The sequence below is a fragment of the Bactrocera latifrons genome, unplaced genomic scaffold, assembly GCF_001853355.1.
Source record: "Bactrocera latifrons isolate USDA-ARS-PBARC rearing strain unplaced genomic scaffold, ASM185335v1 scaffold_106, whole genome shotgun sequence".
Classification (NCBI taxonomy): Eukaryota; Metazoa; Arthropoda; class Insecta; order Diptera; family Tephritidae; genus Bactrocera; species Bactrocera latifrons.
Genome location: NW_017534475.1, coordinates 222107 through 243139, shown reverse-complemented (window position 1 = coordinate 243139; position 21033 = coordinate 222107). Strand labels below are relative to the sequence as shown.

At 33.9% G+C, this 21033-nt stretch overlaps 3 protein-coding genes across 7 annotated transcripts; 1 reads left to right on the top strand and 2 right to left on the bottom strand.

Moving 5' to 3' along the window:
- The first annotated feature begins 1320 nt into the window (after positions 1-1320).
- On the top strand, positions 1321-18406 carry LOC108970022 (arrestin domain-containing protein 3). The gene is made up of 3 exons (XM_018935126.1): positions 1321-2163; positions 16512-18008; positions 18139-18406. Exons 1-3 carry the CDS (start codon positions 2049-2051, stop codon positions 18195-18197), a joined length of 1671 nt encoding a protein of 556 aa, XP_018790671.1. The 5' UTR covers positions 1321-2048; the 3' UTR covers positions 18198-18406.
- Positions 5316-9328, bottom strand: LOC108970033 (GTP:AMP phosphotransferase AK3, mitochondrial). 4 transcript variants are annotated; one of them, XM_018935141.1, is made up of 2 exons: positions 9148-9328; positions 5316-6518 (listed from the first exon to the last, which is right to left on the bottom strand). In XM_018935141.1, the coding sequence occupies exon 2, from the start codon at positions 6412-6414 to the stop codon at positions 5746-5748; it is 669 nt and encodes a 222-aa protein (XP_018790686.1). In that variant the 5' UTR covers positions 6415-6518; positions 9148-9328; the 3' UTR covers positions 5316-5745. The 4 variants fall into 4 exon arrangements, with proteins under 4 accessions (XP_018790686.1, XP_018790678.1, XP_018790694.1 ...); XM_018935133.1 differs by having other exon boundaries at positions 9166-9328; XM_018935149.1 differs by lacking the exon at positions 9148-9328 and adding an exon at positions 8583-8856.
- On the bottom strand, positions 11574-16136 carry LOC108970014 (tetratricopeptide repeat protein 14 homolog). Of its 2 annotated transcripts, none has more exons than XM_018935105.1 (10): positions 15964-16136; positions 15331-15797; positions 14896-15101; positions 14615-14811; positions 14219-14428; positions 13700-14097; positions 13508-13612; positions 13172-13341; positions 12934-13109; positions 11574-12870 (listed from the first exon to the last, which is right to left on the bottom strand). In XM_018935105.1, the coding sequence occupies exons 2-10, from the start codon at positions 15599-15601 to the stop codon at positions 11802-11804; spliced, it is 2802 nt and encodes a 933-aa protein (XP_018790650.1). In that variant the 5' UTR covers positions 15602-15797; positions 15964-16136; the 3' UTR covers positions 11574-11801. The 2 variants fall into 2 exon arrangements, with proteins under 2 accessions (XP_018790650.1, XP_018790659.1); XM_018935114.1 differs by having other exon boundaries at positions 16050-16127.
- Positions 18407-21033: the final 2627 nt, after the last annotated feature.

Genomic DNA, 21033 nt, shown 5'->3' with positions numbered 1-21033 from the left:
ACATGTTAATCTTATTTTGATTTTTCTTTTTCAAAAATGTCCATTTACCAGTTGTTTTCGTAATGTTTGCCTCAGATAATTTATTCTTACAAAGTTTTTCTACAGGGGTTCAATACTATTACTTGCGTTTGGGTCGGAGATTTGAGAAACGCTTGAAGACAAGTTTTCATTTGAGTCTTAATGACAAATACGCACACGGGTTTTGTTGTTGGGCAGCTTTTAAAGTTTATAGTGCTTTGTTTATGTTGTTATTTTTATCGGGTAGTTTGGTTAGTAGTATTGGCTTGCCAGTGATAGCCATAAAGTAAATAGTTTGCGACTCTTGAGAGCATATCGTAAATGATCTCACACGTTAAATCCAGTTTTAGAGAAGACAAAATTCTTCATAATGCTGCAAATGTGATTATATTATATTTAAGCTGACTATGTAGGTCTGGCTTCAAATAGTAAAAGTTTACGTTTTTTTTTTTTTTGAATAACTATTACTATTAAACTTTTTAAATGTTTCTTTAATATTATTTTTTTTGTTTTATTTTATTTTTTTTTTTTTATCCATTTATTCAAGGCAAAAGTAGACTAGTGTATGTTATATGTACATATGTGCATGAGTACATAGTAGACGTGCATGTAGTGAATCAGAGAGTCATATTTAAAATGCCTGATTATCATTACACTAACTCCTAAGTATCTATCTGCCAAATTTAGTTTCCCCAAATATTTTTGAATTTAATTTAGAGACGCAGATAATAATAACCGTTAATCATACGGCAAATATAACGTTATAAAGTTAAAACGACATTGGAATTCAAATTGCAGCTGAGTGCTAATAGAAACTAATCAGTGAGTAAACAACAATATAGTTATTAATTTAGTGGCAAAAAAGTGATTTGTACATAGTTTGGTCCTCTTAGGTTTTCCTTTATCTATTAATGATATGATGATTTTTTAGGTGAAGACCCCACTTATATTAGGAACGCTGCACTCACTTCTGTTGCTAGTAAATCAGTTCACAATAATGTTCTAAATGTATGCAGTGTTTTAAAATATTCAGACAACATGTTAATACGATCGTTGACTCCATTAAATTTGTTTCCTTTTTTATAAGTGGAACAAGAATAATAGAGAAAAAAGATGTCAGTATTCATAATTATTATATGAATATATATTTTGCCTATGTTTTTAACTCATTTATATTTCACTCGCATTCACTTTGAGAGACGGCAACACTGTTCCACAGCTGTTCCAATTAGCAATTTCCAAATATTATTCATCTCTTTCACGCACACACTTTGGATAGCGGCAATACATAGTAAGAGGAATGGTATTGTTTTATGTTTGCAGAGAAAATTATGAATGCGGGGTTTTTCTTTTCGTGGATAAGTGGATAAGTTCTTATGGCATATCTGGCGAACTGAAAGTATAGTGTGTAATAAGGTAGCATGAAAGAGTAATTGAAGCGATAAAAGGTGTGAAGCAGAATTGCATGAGCGCCGAAAAGAACAGCAAAAATTCCTACATTGGCAAAGACTTTTGCATTCTGCTACCGAAACTCTTGCGCTGGAAGAACAATAAAAGTTGCACAAAGTGCATTCAGTAACTTACGTAGAAGAAGGAAGTTTAATCGTTAAATTACATGCGAACAAATCTTTATAAAAATACAAATGAAATTAAACGATTGCCGATTGTAAGCAGATGAAATCTTCTATGGTCAAAGGGGTACGAGAACTCAATCTAGTGTGCGTATGTGGAGAAAGTGGCGGTGGAGCGGGTGTACGTACCATTGTTTTGTGTAGTGTTAGTGGCAAAGTATTTATTTTTGGATAAAATAGAAATATAAAAAAGAAACGAAAATGCCAAATACCGAAAGCATTAACTTAGCCTTGTCTGAAATTTAGCTAGTAAAGGAGAAACATCAGTCAAGGAACTTATGAAGTGAACTGAACCAACAAATATCACAATTGAATATTAGTGAGTTTCGTGATATATAAATTGGCATTTTTCTGAAAGAAAAGACTCTCCCAAGTGTAAAAGGTATTAGTGTATCTGCAATGGCAACGGAGAAGTTACGCATAACATTAAACAACCCGGAAAAAGTATATTCTGCTGGCGACACAATAAAAGGCGAAATCTGTTTAAATCTAACCAAGCGCACAAAAATACGTGGTATGTACATGATTATAAAATATTATTTATTTATTATACCACACTTCTAAATGCCTATGTACATCTGTATGCATTCACATATTTTTGAAAAGAGCCCCAATAAGTTTTACAATTAATTTCTGTGATTATTTTGCATTCCACATAGAATTACACAGCGCTACACATATGAACATGCATATGCATAAATATCAACACATACGTTTTTCAAACAAAAGAACTTCACTGCAATGATCCAAGCTCTCTACGGAAACCTGAATCATCACCATTTATATACCATTATGTATTTGACTCAGAGAACTTAAACATTAATTTTAAAACTCTTGTTTAAGCCATGAATACTTTGTATTTTCTGGAGCTCATTGCTTACTTAACAAGTGAAGATATTATGTCTGGAAAAATGTGTCTGGAAATAATTTTTAATTACATTTTTAGTTCCTTATTTAATTTAGAACCAAATATGAAAAGATATTTGTTCCTATTTTTTTAAACTAAACTGCCTGAATTTATGTGCACTTACATACATGTATTTGTTAGAATTTTGTTTTTTTTGTTTGTTCTCATCAGAAACGTCATTCATAACTCTCTCAGCTTCGTATACTACTACTTTTTGTTTTGGTTTCACCGTGAATGAGCGCTGTGGCTAAGAAGAGGCATTTCGCAGGTGTTTGTTTTTGTTGCATTGCAATAGCCAACCAACACCCTACATTTTTGAGATGTGTGATATAGGCACTCTTGAAGTTTTCGTACAGGAAACGGAAGTAAAAATGTGGGTTAAGTCTATATTTACTTCTTTCTTCCTGCATAGGCGATATTAACGGCATTAACAGCTACATATGTACATAATAGTAATTCTTCAGAGCTCACTTTAGGATTTATTAATGTACATATATTGTTAATAGTCGTTTGGATAATTATATTTTATATTTTATTAAATACTATAACAAACTATTCATGCAACTTAACGTGCAATTCATTTAATTTTTTAACGATATTATTTTGTAGCTTCAATAATAATTATACCAATGATCGGCTAAAGTTCAAACCTACATAATATGTAGATTGTCAGCTGTTTATATATTACTTTTTTCCTATAACTGTCGATTCGAATGCTAATCTATCCCATTGATAGATTTACACTACTATAGTTATGAATTGTGAAAAATCTGATATTTATAAAATCGCAATTCTCTATCAGCTGATATCATGTGATATGCATGAACAATGGCAATGTTCGTTTAGAATTTCATATGATATAATGAACGAAAGTTTATTGTTTTAATACCCCTTCATCAAATGTTTTAATGCTTGGGAAATTCCCTCTTAATCACGCGTCTAATAATTTCATAGTATTTTACATAAAAAACGAGATTATATCTAATCTATTCCAACACTCTACTCGAACTGTGTTTTTTTAATGTGTTATCAGTTTAGCTGAGCTAATAATAAATTATTTATAAGTTGTTCCTGTCCTTTAATAATCTACTATGCATTTAATTGAAATATACTATAAATAAGTATACACGCATTGTATCAATGATATTCGTTTGTTATTGAAAATTAATCTACTGATGATAACACAAATTGAGTAGTAACTATATAGTATGTAGAGCAGTGTGTACGATACTCTCTTGAATCTCTATAGACCAACAAAAGTTTGTCCAAATTATTCAATAAATTTTTTTTTTGAGAAATTCAAAGATGTTTTTTCTTCAAATATTTATTCTGTATGAAGGTTAGTTAATGTTTGCCAGTTTATAAATATGTACAGTGCTGGCAAAATAATAAAAACTATATGACGTACATATATTTATATTTAGTTGTTTTGTGTATTTTTCATAGTTTTTTCTTTAATTAGTTGCATATAAGATAATAAATTTTAATGTTTAGTATACTTCTAAAAAGATTTAGAAATTAAAATATAAAATAAAAAAAGAAAAGGAAAGCAAAATCGAAGAAGCTTGAATTTATGAAAAAGTGGCAACCCTTTTAAATATTGTATTCTTTAATAAATAAAAAAAAACTTAGATTTAGCGTCCAGTACTTTTTACATGGCTTGTAAAATTCCATTGATTTTTGGTATATGATGGCTAACATAGCAAGTAATAGTATCAGATAGTATAGTAAGTGCGCCTAAAAGCACACTATGGTTTAATATGAGATTATTTCTACGGCAATTGCTCCTACGCAAAACGAATGAGTACATTAAGTGTGTGCGTGCTGCTATGGTTCCTTCCATCAGTGTACTTAGTATGCTTATATGGCATAATTATCTTTTTGCAACTGCATTAATTAAAGCAAAAGCCGGCAATGTCAACTGTTTACACTACTATACATACTCATATGTACATACATACATAATACATATGTGTATCTATTGTATGTAGTATATGGTTATTATTAGTGTATTATATTGCTTTATCTTTGTTATCACCTCTAAGCCTAATCGTATATAAATCCAATTCAACTCAAATGTATAGCATTGGTTATCAGAAAATCTGCAAATTATTTATAATATGCCTAGTTGAATATAATGTGGGCGAAATAGCAACAAATAACTAAACTAAACTAAACAACAACATGCGGGTATGATTTTTTGCTTTGGTCGTGATTGCAGCAGCTGAAGCCTTATCAGCGTCTAAGCTAAAATTATCAGACAGATGTTATTGGAATTTTGCTTCCAATGCCTTTTGTTGCTTTATTCTATAAGAAATGCTTTAATATACGAGGGCAGTCTGAATAGTTTCGAAACAAAGGATGTCGCAAGAGGTCAAAACTAGAAAATCCGCTGCATGGAACAAGAGTTCATACGGATATTCTAGCTGTAAGCGAGTGTACTGTCATTAAGGAAGAGCTCAATTTTTTCTTGCAAATAGGAAAATTTTTTCTCTAATTTGGCATGTAGATTGCTATGACCTATTGTGCTTCTCCAGGTAGACGATGATCTCCCCTTGTACATTACAAAATGCGGTGAATGTAAACTTTCCCTTCTTTGTAGCAGGATGAAGTCAATTGTTTCGACTGTTATACTATTGCGGCATCGGTCGTAAGGCTGGGTAGTTATCGGTCCGCCTTCGTAAATTAAAAAGCGTATTGCAACAGCTGTTACCAGCTGACAACCAGAAAATTCATTTCTTTAATAACCGTTAAGCAAATACAACTTGTACGCCATATAAACATTTATTCTTTCTAAAACTACTGTTACATTCTTGTTTTTTACAAATTATTGTTCCGTTAGCGTTTATAATTTCTACTCACACGAACAAGGTATACTCATACATACTTAGTTTATAAAAAAAATTATATACAAATTAAATCAATAATATTTGTAATAATACATATGTAAATATGTATGTAAGACTACACTAGTAATCGGCACCTAAAGAGCAGCACATAACTATTAAATACATATGCTTATATATATTGTACATTAATGAATGTATATATCGTTAATTAACGTTTACAATTATTGTTCTTGGTTCCAACACGTTCAAGTAATGTGGCGTTTGTGTATTCTCCACAAGCACCCAACTCCAATACTCGCATAAACATATCCTTAACGTTTTTTGGTAACGTCTCACAGCCTTAAACCCTCTTGGCAACTGCCGATCTCGTCTTCTCCAATAGGAATTTCTCCACCTGCGGCCATATTTCAGCGGTAGTGCGTCCCTTGAAGTTAGTGATCAGTTCTTGTTTCTGATAATAGTCAAACACTGGTCGCAACATCTCCTCGTATACTTGCAAGCGGCGCGCCACTACTTCGGGCTTATCGTCATCGCGCTGCACTAAATCCTCACCGGTCACATCGTCTTTACCCGGCACTTTGGGATCATTGAAGCCCACATTATAAACACGTCCGGACGGCAAATGAATCCAACGTCCCTTCACACGTTCTATGATCACATCATGTGGCACTTCTAAATTAATAACCGCATGTAACGGTTCACTAGCGCTCAAACGTTCAGCTTGCGCCAACGTACGTGGAAAGCCATCGAGCATCCACGATTTGTTGCCCACCTCGGTAATGCGGCTGAGCACACATTTCATTACAATATCATCTGGCACCAGTTTGCCCTCGTTCATGAATTTTTTCGCCTTCTTGCCCAACTCGGTATTGTGCACCACATTCAATCGCAACATGTCGCCGGGTGAAATGTGTACGAAACCGAATTTATCGACAATGCGTTTCGATATTGTACCCTTACCTGAGGCGGGCGCACCCAGCATCACCATACGGAAGACTTTAGTCAGCATTTTTGATTTGTGCTTGTTAATGTTTTATTTGATTTGGGTTGTGCGTGACCACGCCGATCGCCTGTCCAAATGATACTGTGTTTGGATTGCCGCACCGAGAGCAACTGAAAGTGAAGTGAAAATACCAAAGTAATTATAACTGATAAGCGGTTCACAAAATATATTCTAAGCTTTATTTGTATGTTTGTAAATGTGTATAATCATACCCCTTGTGTTCCAACACATATGAATGTATTTAGCAGCGCTAAGTGGGTTGAACGGGCGCAGATATGAGTGCGCATGTATGTTCAGCTTTAGTCATAAACTTTATTGTTTATTTATCACTTATTCCTACTTAGTTTAAGCTAATAAGAACAGTCAATAGTAGGTTTAAATAATGGCTTCTATACTTAGATTTAACTTTCTTCCATAGATAAAATACTTTTTTTTGTAATAAAATAGTAAGAACAATTTATAAAAATTAAGTTGCCACGCGCCGTCATTTTCGCACAGATATTGATATCATCGGCCTCAACACCCGCGCCGTTAGTTCTGCTTTCTCCAGTCTGGACAAGGAAGCAAAACGAATGGGTCTGGCAGTGAACGAGAGCAAGACGAAATATCTCCTGTCATCAAACAAACAGTCGTCGCACTCGCGACTTGGCACTCAGGTCACTGTTGACAGTCATAACATTGACGTCGTAGATAATTTCGTCTATCTTGGAACCAGCGTAAACACCACCAACAATGCCAGCCTGGAAATCCAACGCAGGATAACACTTCCCAACAGGTGCTACTTCGGACTGAGTAGGCAATTGAGGAACAGTTTGAAACTCTATAAGTTACTCATAATTCCAGTACTGCTATATGGTCCTTTGCGCGTTGGCCACGGCGAATATCGCATTCGATGGAACGATGAGCTGTATGAGATATGTGGCGACATTGACATAGTTCAGCGAATTAAAAGACAGCCGCTATACTGGCTAGGTCATGTTGTCCGAATGGACGAAAACACTCCAGCTCTGAAAGTATTCGACGCTGTACCCGCCGGAGGAAGCAGAGGAAGAGGAAGAATTCCACTCCGTTGCAAGGACAAGGTGGAGAAGGGCCTGACTACGCTTGGAATATCCAATTGGCGCCACGTAGCGAAAAGAAGAAGCGACTGGCGCGCTGTTGTTAACTCGGCTATAATCGCATAAGCGGTGTCTACGCCATTTAAGAAGAAGTGTGTGTCAGACTAAATTAATTATGACAGTTTTTGGGAATTCAGCTTTTCCAGCAATGATTCGAACCCTCGCATATATCTTCAATCTCACAATTCTAAATCATTCTGCATTTCGCCTCCACCCGTTGCGCACTGGGTAAAGCTAAATAAACTGTAATCCTCACCGCCTGAAAAACTCCTAACACATAAGCCTCCGAACATATTATCGAGAATAACGTACCATTTACACATAAAGAATAAGAATGTACACTAATGCAAACATTTAAATTTATATATAAACCCAGAAGGTACAAATGTATACTAAACTCGGAATTGACCAGTTCAACGAATATTTTGAAAATTTACTTTTGAGATGTGGTAATTGCCAAATTCAATGGAGTTAAAACGATCGTAACATGATAAAGGTAATATACGAAGATAATTTAAAAATTTCCTTCAAAAAAATCGTGTAACTTATGATGTATGTATACATAATGTTTCGTATCTCTTCTGATTCAATTTCATTTAATCTTCAGAAGACATTCAAGAAAGGGTTGCAAACATGCAAGCGATTTACTTCCCAAATTAATTTTTCGAAATTCGCGACACTTATTTTTTGTATACTATTTTCTAAAAAAAAAAAAATTAATTAAAAATATTCATTGAGCTGGTAATTCCCGAAATTTTTACACTATAGTTGTTCAATTTCACCACTGTACATTTACATTGTTTACTAGTCAAGCTTTGCTGTCACTCTTATCACTCTTATGCTTTTTTTAATCAACGCGTTTTGCCAGCATTTTGGCGATTATGGTAAAATAACTTTTTTATTTCATAAAGTTTTATACAGGTACACAAGTTAAGTACATCAAAGTATATATAATTTAAAATGATTGCATTCATACGTAATTTAATAAAAAAATGTGCATATACAACTGAATATGTTCAGCCACCGGAATTGTAGTATAGAACTCAAAGCGCGTACTTAGTATATCTGCATAAATTGTAAACTAAATTGACGCTGACACCGCACATGTCCGTCCACACGCTCAAAGTCCAAACGGCTTTATAAAAACAAGTTCAGCCTGAACTTGAAGCATCCAGAACGGCAAAGGCACTACAACCAGAACCACCGTCAACAGCCACTGGTCGTACTGTTCAGTAGTGGTGGGAAGTGTGTGCGCCACAACTTTATAAGCGCCACTGCGCATTCAATATCAATTCATATTAATAGTTCGCAATTGGCATACGTTCTTTCACGTAATTAAATTGTTATATTTATATTTATAATGCTTACACTGTGCAAATTTACATGCAAGCAGGGGAATGTTGCGATGCGCTTATATTATATAAATTTCGCAATTATTCACAATTTTTGTTCATTTTCACAGACACACACGAATTCTTCTTAGGTTTCATAATATTGAAGAATACAAACAATTGCCTTAGTTTTCGTGATTTCTTCATATCTAAATCTTTGCTCGTTTTGGATTTCCTACAAACTAATTACAGCTATTGTTTGTTTATGAACTTCCCAGTTACATATTTACATTCTGATATGCACGTACATTAGCTACACGCTCTTCTACACTTCTGCCACTTTGTTGTACAATTCGTTTCTACACGCCTTAATTTCTCGCTAACTTATATTTCCAATCCACCAAGAGCTCGTGTCGATTTACTTCCTCGCACATCCAGCGGCCGGCCAATGACTGATTATAGCTTTGTAGGCAGCCAGGCAATTGTGTTGCTCTAGTTAGTAAGGGATTTGGCATTTGTCAATAGATGTGTTTGTATGTACATATGTACGTACGTTAGTTTGTTACTTGTCACCCGCATAATTGGGACTAGTGTCTCTCTGTTGACATAGTTATTGTACTTTGTTAACTTGTGTTTACTCACATATGCGTAGGTTTCTCTCTTCGTACACTTAATGCACCTCTTTCCAGGTGCTTATTGTGAACGACAGGGTTGGTTAATATCTCGCTATCGGATGATGTTATTTTTTTTAGCAGAGGTTATAGTTCGATTCAAATGGTTTTCGCATATTTTTATATGTATTTTCTTAATTTATGCTATGTCCATTTTTTCTTAAACAAAAATTTCTCCTCATCACCGATTCGTAATCAATAGTTAGTTTAATGAGCGACTTCCGCTTGGAACACAACTGTCAAATATTGGCATTGAGTAAAAGTTAGTTTTGCCAAAAATATTTAAAAAACTTTAACTTCGTTCTATAAAAATTTTATTGCGTTATAAACACTTCGTGTTGTTTGTGTTGGTTGTAGCGGCTGAAAACATTCTTGAAGTAATTTCTAGAAATGGTGACGAGTTGACAGTCAAGTTCCGGTTACTTAGACCCGACTTTCATGAGATCATACTTTTTAATTAACAAAGCTTTGGGGAGTTGAACGATTGTCATTAGTTAGACTTTGATATTGCCTGGGCGTAATTTTCCCATACAAATTTTCGTAAAAATGTATTTATTGTTTATCTACAAGCTGTTTAAAATTTGTAACCCTTGTTTCTTCGAAAACTTTTCGTGGCTAAATAAAATTCTAATTGATAGCTTAATAGCCGACTTCTGCTTAAAGCTCAACTGTCAAATAATGCCATTGCATAAAGGTTGTTTACGAAAAAAATATTTATTTGAAGAACTTTTAGTTCAGACATGCTGTTTTATGGTATTGATATTCGTAAAAATATTATCGTCCATCCAAAAGCGGCCTAAAATTCTTACTACCCCTGATTCTTCGTTAAATGTTTGCGGCTAAATAAAAAGCAGAAGTACGGCCAAGTATAAGTAATTGTGATTTCGATGTTTGTATCTGGCCTACAATCGACCGGTGAATGTTCCGATATTCTATATATATATATATATAGTATATATGATATTGAACAGTCAAATTTATTGGTGGAACAAGACATACTCTTAAGATAAAGGTTGCTGAAGATTTTTACAAAGGCCGTCAATAAATTTTTTTCAGACAAAATAAAAAGGCGAATCAGTGAATTTACAAGTATCGATTACAGTAATACTTTATGAACTTTCTAATAATTTATTGAAAAATATTTTTATCCAGATCAAAGAAGAAATAAATAGAAACTAGAGACTGCGTCAGTGCCAATCCTTGCCAATAAGCTACAGCTGTATCCCACAATAACCATTTAAGCAAATATTTTTTAACTTGTAACAACAAAAGTAACGAAAAACCTTCGTCAATAAACAATATTTGTTTTTGGTAATTCACATTGAAATGCATGAAAAACAAAATATTTATTTATTAAATCAACACGCTTGGAATATATAACACTTTAGAACTAATTAACTGATTATTGAGATTAGTTAGCACTTATATAAGAAATTTACTGTGGGAAGTGTGGCAATTTTAGCACATTATGCCTTTTTCTGCTAGAAAAAAGGGTAAATATGGACCATTCTATAAATATGAATATTATAATGTGAATTTTCTAACAGTTGCGAGGGAAGAAACATACTGGGGTTTGTTATTATTTTTAATTCSCATATGGTCGGTAAAAAAAAAAAATGTAATTTTACGTTAGTTAACAAATCTTTTACACTTCGGGTGCGTCCAAAACCAAATTCTCGAACCCATATTTGTAAAGGTAAAACAATACTCCTGCTGCTTAAAGTACTTTTCCAAAGCTACAGTGGACTGCACAGGTCGGAATTCAAACCACGCTTTGATTCAATTCGTGGTGAAATGAAAGATTTACAGTTGTTTAATGGCATAAAACTTTCCTGAATTGTCGCATCAATATTTACAGTTGTTGTTGTAGCGGCAGAATTTGGCCGAGTTGATAGTCCTTGGCCGGACAAAAAAAATTCTGGTTCGTTCCGGTTCTCTTTAATGCTTGTAGCACAAAATCCCATACTTTTCAGACCTCTTTACAGAAATTAGGGAATATAAACTACATTATAAAGAATACGCCATATCTTTATGGATTATAGATTTTTTTAAACTTTATTTTATTCAGCTTTTTGTTTGTTCGAAATATAATGAAATATGGTATGAAATAAGAAAAAGGAAAGGAACGCGTGAGAAATTTAAGCTAATTGTGTATATATGATAGGAAACTACGAACATGCATTTTACATACATATGTTCCTATGTATTTATGTATGTATTATATATGTATATCTCTTTATTAAATGTTACATTTATATTATAAGAATACTTAATTAAAAGTGGCCTGCTGTGGGCTTCTTCAATATATCCTTATCGCGTTGAATGATTTCCTGTTTTCGCTCCTTTTGCGCTTTATTGATTATCTCGTCAATTTCTTCTATTGATGGGCCATCATCCACTTTGCTGGCTTCACTTCCCTCTTCATATTTGTCGTGTAGCCAACGTCCATTAGAATCTCGATCTTCGACAGCGTTTTCACGACGCCATACACGATTTCCAAAGCCACCACCACGTGCTGCTCCTCTTCCACCACGCCTTGGCCATGGCTTAGCTGGCTTGGAGTTAACATGATGAGGTGGTGAAGCTCTAACACTCCTACTAACCGTACGCTCATAATTATGTTTTCCGTAAGGCGATTCACGACGGTTATGTAATGTACGCGAACGAGAACGTGTGCGACCTGGAGTACGAGAGCGAGAACGGCGGTAAGGTGACAAGGAGCGTGATGAGCGTCTGCTGCGGGAACGGCGGTAAGGTGATAAAGAGCGTGATGAGCGTCTGCTACGTGAACCACGTCGGCGCCCCCCATCATACATAATGGAGTGTGAACGTGAACGTCGACGATTCCAACGACCACCCGAACGTGAATGTGAACGGTAACGGCCGCGACTAAGACTGCGGCTGCGAGTTCGAGTAAATTGACGACGTTCTCGTGATGGTGTAAGTGAACGCGAACGAGAACGCGGTGAAGGACTTCGATGTGCTAATGGTGTAGCTACGCGAAACAATCCAAATTTATCCACCTTAACGGGCCGTTTGATTTGAAATGAAAATTTTGTCCGCTCGTTAGATGAGGCTGCATTAGCAGCTGCAGCGGCGGCGGCCGAAGTACTTGGATAAGATGCATAATAAGATGAAGAAGCGGGATAGTTGGATGCCGAGTGCTTTGATGAACGCATTGAGGATACATGCGGCGGCGTTTCAGAACGTTTGCGGCTGGTCATGCCAGCTTCTATGGATTGCACTAACTCCTCCTGACGCTTTTTAATATCGGCTATAGTTTTTTCATATTTTTGCAAATTTTCGGTGAGTTTATTTTCGATGTTCATGCTGCTGATTGCTCTGGTTATTTGTGTCACAACAGATAAATAAATGACATAGTTAATAAAATATAATGAAACTTACTTGTAAGCTTCCTGGAAATTAATTTTGCTCAAAATATTTGCTGCATTTTTTTCTTTGCGACTAACTTTTTTCGTCTTTTTATTCTTTTTCTTTTTTATTTTCTTTTTTTCCTTCTTGTGTTTCGATGCTTCCTGCAATAATTTCCGCACACGTGAGCCTGTATCGTCGTCATCCAGCTGAAAATATGAAAGCCGTTGTAAAATGGCGTTACGATTGATGACGAAATGTGTTGCCTTACCCGAAATTCATTAATATGCGTTGTGGCGGACGGTACGTTATATGCTGTCATGTAAAATGGTTGATTCAGTTGTTTCTTGGACTCCTCCTCCTTTTGTAGGCTGGCCACATGCAAAGCCATGCGTTTACTAAGCGGTGACAATGAACCATCCTTTCCAATATCCTCGTTATCTGAAAAGTGAGCGCAGCGTACTTTTATAAAATGGCTAAATATTTTTTTTCAACACAGTATTGTCCTTTAGAATACATCCAAAAATATTTCAACTTTAAATAAGCGGCTAAATAAAAGAGAAATAAAAAAACGGTTACTTAAATTTTGCCCAATTAATAATCCTACCTGTGTGCTCAGTTTCCGAACCGCTATCACTGGACGTTGAGCCATCGTCACTTGAAGAATTTCGTACCGACATTTTTTCCTTTTCTAAAGTGTCTTCTTCTTCACCTTTACATACACAACAAACAAATCAAACACGCTTATACATTATATACATTTTCCGAATTAGTAGAAAACTAAAAGTGATTTCGCTACCTTGCAGATGTGCTAAATTCTCAAAATATTGACTACCGGAGCGCTGTTGAATTGCTTCGAGCGATAAACGCGCTTGCTCATGATTCGGTATAATATTTAAACAATCTTGGTATGCTTTGGTTGCATCTTTTATGCGATTTTCATCCTCATAACGACGACCTAGCGCCACAAGAGTCTCGCCCATATATTTACGAGCGTTTACATGATAAGTATTAAGTTTAAGAGCTTTCTCGAAATCATCTACGGCTTTGAGAAATGAACCCTTGTTGGCGTAGAGTGCACCACGTGCGACTAGGCCTTCTACATTACGCGGGTCAATGGTGAGGGCTTTGTTAAGACACTGAAAAGCTTCAACGTGATTGCCATTCTTGAAGTGTTCAATGCCTTCGGCAACCGAGCTGTTATGTTTGTTTGATGAGATTGTAATTAATATGTTTGCTTTATTTGTATTAAATTTGTATCATAAGGCTACAATGAAAAAGAAAATATTAATTAATGTGACAAACATAAAGAACTCACCGGAAGGCCCATTTGCTTGCTTGTGTGCGGCGCAATTCCTTGGCATATTCATCCCGCGGAAATGGATGTTTTAATGAAGACATAAAAGTGTAGGTTTCATTTACATCTAAGCCATTGATTTCATAAAGAATGTCATAGTTCGGATTCAAAAATTCCTTAGATTTCAGCATGTAATCCTCAAATTTTTCCAAGTTATTATAATCAATATGTCTTTAAGATTAATCAGATGGCGAAAAATCTTATTAAAAACTTATTTTTTCGTTTAGGTTAGAAGTTCAATAGAAATAGCAGATTTTTTTATGAAACGAATTTGCTATTTACATACTTTTTGTATTTTGTTATATAATCTGCTTTTCCTTTTTTACTTCTACTTACATATATGTATATTGTACATACCGATAGTATTTTGGCAAATCTGCATACGTTATTACACCAAGTGGGATATTTTTATTTTTTTCATTCATGCTTTCCAAAGTCAAGTAAAGGCGCTCAGCATCTACAGATGTTTCCAATACTTCACATCGAAGGTAATCGTTTTTATTGAAAACACGTGGTTTATCATTACCATCCAATTCGGTTTTTGTTAAATAAGCCTTGATGTTTGAAAATGATATATGAAAACGATGTATTTAGTGGATATCTATATATATATGTATGTACAGACGCAAACGATTTACCTTGATAGGTAGGTCATTCAAGAAGCGTACCATAGGCTCGCCCATGCACAGAGTTTTGACCATAGTTGTATTAGGTTTTGTTACCATGCAATATATAATATCACCTGGATTAATATTTTTCATTATACAACGGCAACGTTTTTGCTTATCCTTATTTCTATTGACGAAGAGTTCGTATGGTGGCAGCGATGCTATGTATTGTTCATCTGCAAATTAAATCAAAAGATGAGTGAATAAAACGTCCTTAAAAATTGTAATAAATAAATCGATACAAGCAAGATTTATATTCATTTTAAATCTATTCTCTCATGAAATATAAATATAATTATTCAATTTAGGAATCGAAAGAAAAATCAAATTTAGAACGACACTCAATATTTTGCATACAGTTGATTCACAATTTAAGTTATTTTGCAACATAAATCGTAAACTTACTTTCAATAATTTTATTTGGTTCCACCTCTGTACTAGTCAGCTCCGAATCGTACAAATCCAGCGCTTTACGAGCAAAAAATTGATGCAGCTTTAAACGCTTCGCACGATCTTGAAATGTAAAATATTTCTGCCTTTCCTGGTAGATGGAGTAGTCTGGATGAGCAGGTATACCGCACTTTTGTATGTCCCCTGCCCCGCGTTCGTCATCCCAAATTTTTTGCATGGGCTGGCCGTGGAAACTCAAAGCACGCATAATATAATTCGTATTCATTTTGTACACACGATATTATAACGATTTTTCTTATAATCCAATATTTCACTTTAAATAAAACTTATTTCAAACAAGTAAAAAATCCACAATTGAATTTGCACGAAACGAAAAGACGCGTTAAGGTTAATTTTGGTCTCTGTACGTACAAGAGTACATATAAAGAGTATCCATTAAATTAACATATGAATACCGGTACCTGTAATATCAAATCAATCATATATTAAATTATAATATTATAACAACGTGGGGTTGATCAGTTCCTTTATAAAATGACGCGTTGAAAAAACTCGAATGGTTAATTTATTCTCTTCCACTTCTGCCTGCCCACTCCTTTGAGTATAGCTGTAGGCAATTGTTTTTACCTCTCCAGTATACACCACAATAAATTAAAATTTTTGGGTAAATATTGGTTGATTAAAGACGTTAATAAGTAGTGGAATCTACTTACAATACACCGAAAGTTTATAAAATCTATCTTAACTTCTTTTATCACAAAAAAATGCTAGAAATATTTGTTACTTGGTGCGGCTGTGAGAAAAATGACAGCAGTTTGCAAAGTGATGCGTCACAGTAGTGTGTTATTGTGAATGAAAAATGTTATGAATCTGATTCATGGCGAACGAAGAAAGTGCATGCGAACACTGTTCAGTTAGATTTTCTTCGTTCATCGCTTGAATAGCTGTTACGATGGGTAAAATTCAATTTTAAATATTGAAACAGCTAAAATGAATGCGTTTGCTTTTATTCAAATTCTGGTTAAATGCAAAATTTTCATATTTCAACGCATTATGCATTGCTTTTTTATATTATTGAATTTGTTTGAATGCAAATCGTTAAAAGACATTGAAATTAAAATCCTATAAAGTTCTAAAAACTACATGCATATTCTTTATTTTTTCTTTACTTTTAGCTATAAAAGTGCAAATTACTGGCAAAGGCAAATGCAAATGGATAGAAATATTACGTAAAAATTCCAACAATGAATCAGCGCGAAGTCTCTTCTACTCCAGCAAAGAAATTTACGCACACAATGAGCACACACTGCCCGTGTTTGAGCCGCGTGGCATTGAATTGAATCCCGGTGAACACAATTTCGAATTTACTGTACCACTCGAATACAATCTACCATCTAGTTTTAAAGGTAGTTACGGTTCTATAAAGTATAAATTGCGTATAGTCATCCAAAGGCCATGGACTTTCGACGAACGGCACATTATACCGCTAACTGTGCTAAAGCATATGCCGCTGTCACCGTGTTATCGTTCGAATCCCACCTCGTTGGAAAAGCAAATTACCAAAACGATTAGTCTATTTGGCACACGTCCCATAACAATGCTGGCATTGTTGCCGGAAGATTCAGCGGTACGTGGTGAACCTTTGCGTATTTGTGTCACTGTCACCAATAACAGTACGACAAATGTGGAGAAACTACGATTCAGTGTGCTACAGTATATCTGGTATTACAGTCATGTACCGTTACGTGTGCAAAAAATGGAATGCGTACCACTAGTCAATAAAGAGACTGGTGCAGTGCATAAGAAGAGTGAACGTTCCTTTGCACATGAGCTAATGATACCGCCTACGACGCAACCGTCCGATGATGAGCTAAGCGGTGTTATAAATATATCGTATGAGTTGCGTGTAGAAGCGGTGCTGCGTGGCTTTTTTAAGAATCTCATACTTAATTTACCCTTTAAGATGTATTCCAGTGGCGCTACCGCTGTACTTAATAATCTATCTGGTGGTCCACCAAGACCGCCACCTCGATATGGCAATCGTAATAGTGCTAACATTGGCATGGTAGCGAATGTCACAATGAACGGTGCAGGCAATCCATTTGAGAATAACGCTACACCATTGAGCATTGCAACTTATCCTTCACTTGATTCATCCATCGGCTCGCCATCGCACTCCTCACAATATAGCGAATACAGTTCATTACGTTCAGTTAATTCCGATTCTTCTGCGGCAAGTCCCGCCTTAGCGGGAGATATTTCATATGTCTCTGGCATATCCTCCAACTCCTCTACGACGACATTAAGTCCGGCTTTGGCTGGTGACCTTTCATATGAATCTTGCGCATCGCCACAATTTAATAGTCCTTCGGCGCGTGCTAGTCTGCGCAGTTCAACGGTACCCTACGTTATGTATCCACCTAGTAGTAGTCCACTCATGATCAACTCTTATCCGCCAGCACAAGTGCCAACGTATCCGTCACTATCGGAATCACCTGGTTATTCGCTGATGCGTTTACCCGAAGACATATTACCTCCACCACCCATTACACCGCCCTCAGGGTCCACAGTGGGCACATTGGCGCGCCAGGAATCTGCTACATCAGCCACAACCGCAGCAGCGCGTTCGTCATTTTTGCACGGAATGCAGCCGCCAGGAGCGCATGAACTGCGTAAGTGCAGAGATAAAATTTGATTTTGTTTACAGTCAGTTTTTATAGCTGATAGAACACAATGCAATACAAATATGAATTCTATTACAAATTTTCTTAATTAGAAAATTATTTTTCAATATTTTTCCAGCACCATCTTACGAAGAACTCTTCGGCTCCGCCACTGCACCACCTGAAACACCGAAATGATACTGTAACTACTTTCAGATATAAAATACTTTGTCTAATAATTCACTAAACACCACTACGGCGCCAAAAGTTACTAGACCCACCCAGGAAAGAGTAGAGTATGGACCACTCCTCTTGTTCTAAATGAAGTATCATAAACATTTATAATATATATTTAAAAAATTAGACTGTTTTATTCATTTTGGTCGCAAAATTTACAAAAACATATACGAACCTACTCATATACATATATACATTTAGTGTTAACATATTTTCTTTATATAGAAAATAAATAAATAAAATTGAATTTGTATGTACGATTCGATGCTAGCACTTAAGGCAAAGCCTTTATAGTTTTAGGGCATTACCACTGACTAAGCAATGCTTTTTACACACTATTACAGCACGAGAAAATCTCATTTATTATGGCTTGAAGCTATCGTAATATTTAGCCAGTAAGTAAGTTATTCGTATGCACAAATATGTCACGCATACATACATACTATATTATGCAATGTTTAATGTAATTCTTAAAACAATAAAATATTAAACGCAAAAATTATATTGATAAAAACAGGTTAAAATGAAATTAGATTCAAATTTAAAACGAAATTGATACAAATTACATATGTATATAAAAAATAGCGCTTGGATTACAGCCACATTGACATATGAAAAAGTAAGCAATAAATAAACTACATTGATGAAGAATAATAATTATTTATTGTTAATTAAAAATAAATAATTACTTTACTAAACATGTAAAATAGCATAAATATGCAACTGACGTGCACGAAAGCAGAACGAAACTGAAATTCCTACGCAAAGCAAACGTAAAAGTTAAGTCAATAAATTTATCATAGAAATTTTTACAAAAAGTACACTCAAATGTGCTATTGCATGAAAAATACGCTGCTAACAAATTGCTTCGCTTTGATAGTCGAACTCAATATTTATGTGAGCAAAAATATAGCCTCTCAACGCTTGCAAATAAAAAAAAAAATTTGGCGGTGTTGTAAGAAAATCAAAAAGCCACTACGAAAATTCTGTTAACCAGAAAATTTCTCACAGCTTAACAATTACGCTCGAATATGTATTGAATTATTAGATAATCGTATAGATAATCTTTTGTATATTGTAACCTTTACAACAAAATATATTTTTTACAATAAATTTAAAAAAAAATTAAAAAGTGTTTGCCAATTCAATATGCCTCATTATAAATATAAATATTTTTTTCTAACATTTTATTGTTTTATATATTATACTATTTATTTTCATACATTTAAAAAATTCATACACACGATCTTGCCGAAATATAAATAATCATAAATAAAAAAAATATGTAAGTACTTTTTCCAAAAATTTGTTTTTGTGTACTTGAAATTGTTATGAAACAAAAAAGTCATTAAAATGCAATTCTTTATTTTTAATCATTGCTTTGTTAAATTAATTATCATTAAATTATTTTTTAATTAAGTTGGAACGAAAATATTCGAAAATTTGTTTATTTCTATTTTGTTTTTGTGATAACATGACAATGGCAACCTTTATATATGAGTTTAGACAGATTTTATGTTATACACATTTTTATTAATAAGGCAATGTACTGCAGTCATAAGAGAACTTGAAAGCAAACGAAAAAAATAGTTTCAGTCTAATCTATATATATATATATATACATGAACATACTTTCAATATGCAAATAAAACGACTTTATTTACGTTTTTAAGCAATTTTTTACAATTTAAATTTAATTACAATAACAGCTAAGCTTGAAAATTTGCATCAAATGATTTTCGGTTCAGTATGTAGGTAAAAGTCTCATGTCGCTAAAATAAGTATAACAAGCACATTTGAACCAAGGCAACAACAAAAATTAATTGGTTTCAGTAATAATAAGATAATACCCTTCCAAAGTGTGTTCTATTTTATATAACTGTAGTTTCTTAGTAATACTACTGTGAACGTTGACTGTTTCGAAAATAATCTCCAATTTTCTATTATTTCTGTATGATTGCTCTTTTTTCTGCATTTTTCGAATTTAAATGAAACCTTTTAATAAGTAAAACTTGTTTGTAATACATATATACTTAAGCACATACGGTTAATATATGAATTTATACGAAAACACCAACTTAACCTTAAACCATACAACTGCCGTTACGTCCAAACCTATTTACGGGTAATTATTTAGATAAACTTTACTTTGTTTATGACAACATATTTCAGTTTTGCCGTTAGGAGCATGCAATTTAAGTGAAAAAATGATGAAAACTGAGTTTTTTTAAGTTTTCCAATGAAGTTGCAGGTGAAACCGATTGTAAATAATGAAATTTGTCTTTTTTTAGTGTGTAATGTTAAAAAGAAAATAATAAAATAAAACTATAAATTTTGAGTAATTTGTGGGAAAAAATTAATAGAACTTAAAATATATGTATATATTTTTTAAATAAATAAATTTTTTAAATAAATAAATTTTTTAAATAAATCAATTTTTGAAACTTCGCCGGCTCTGCGGACTGCAATTCGAATATTTGAACACACTTTTGTTAAACCAATTAAAATTAATATTTTTTTACATAATTCAATATTTTTGTATTGTTTTTGTTTCTAATTTATAGAAATATAAATAAATATTTGAAGAAAAAGTTGTAGCTTACTTCTATACAAAAATACAAAAATTAAGGATTTTATGTTAAAATTTCTAAAAATAATTTATATCGTTTTTATAACTGTTTTTCTTGCCGAATGAATATAATATATAAAATGGTACTGCTTATTTGCTTTATTGCCAGTGTGAAAATAGTTAAGATTATAAAATATAACTATTGAATAAACAAATATAATATTAAAA

What these genes read in the sequence shown, in the direction of transcription:
- LOC108970033 (XM_018935141.1), bottom strand. Translation starts at nt 6,414, where the DNA reads ATGCTGACTAAAGTCTTCCGTATGGTGATGCTGGGTGCGCCCGCCTCA.
- LOC108970014 (XM_018935105.1), bottom strand. Translation starts at nt 15,601, where the DNA reads ATGAATACGAATTATATTATGCGTGCTTTGAGTTTCCACGGCCAGCCC. An exon ending in GCAAGCAAATGGGCCTTCCG is followed by an intron (nt 14,098 to 14,218) that starts GTGAGTTCTTTA and finishes CAAACATAACAG; the next exon opens with CTCGGTTGCCGAAGGCATTG. An exon ending in GAATTTAGCACATCTGCAAG is followed by an intron (nt 13,613 to 13,699) that starts GTAGCGAAATCA and finishes GTGTATGTAAAG; the next exon opens with GTGAAGAAGAAGACACTTTA.
- LOC108970022 (XM_018935126.1), top strand. Translation starts at nt 2,049, where the DNA reads ATGGCAACGGAGAAGTTACGCATAACATTAAACAACCCGGAAAAAGTA. An exon ending in CAAGCGCACAAAAATACGTG is followed by an intron (nt 2,164 to 16,511) that starts GTATGTACATGA and finishes CTTTACTTTTAG; the next exon opens with CTATAAAAGTGCAAATTACT. An exon ending in GCCAGGAGCGCATGAACTGC is followed by an intron (nt 18,009 to 18,138) that starts GTAAGTGCAGAG and finishes ATATTTTTCCAG; the next exon opens with CACCATCTTACGAAGAACTC.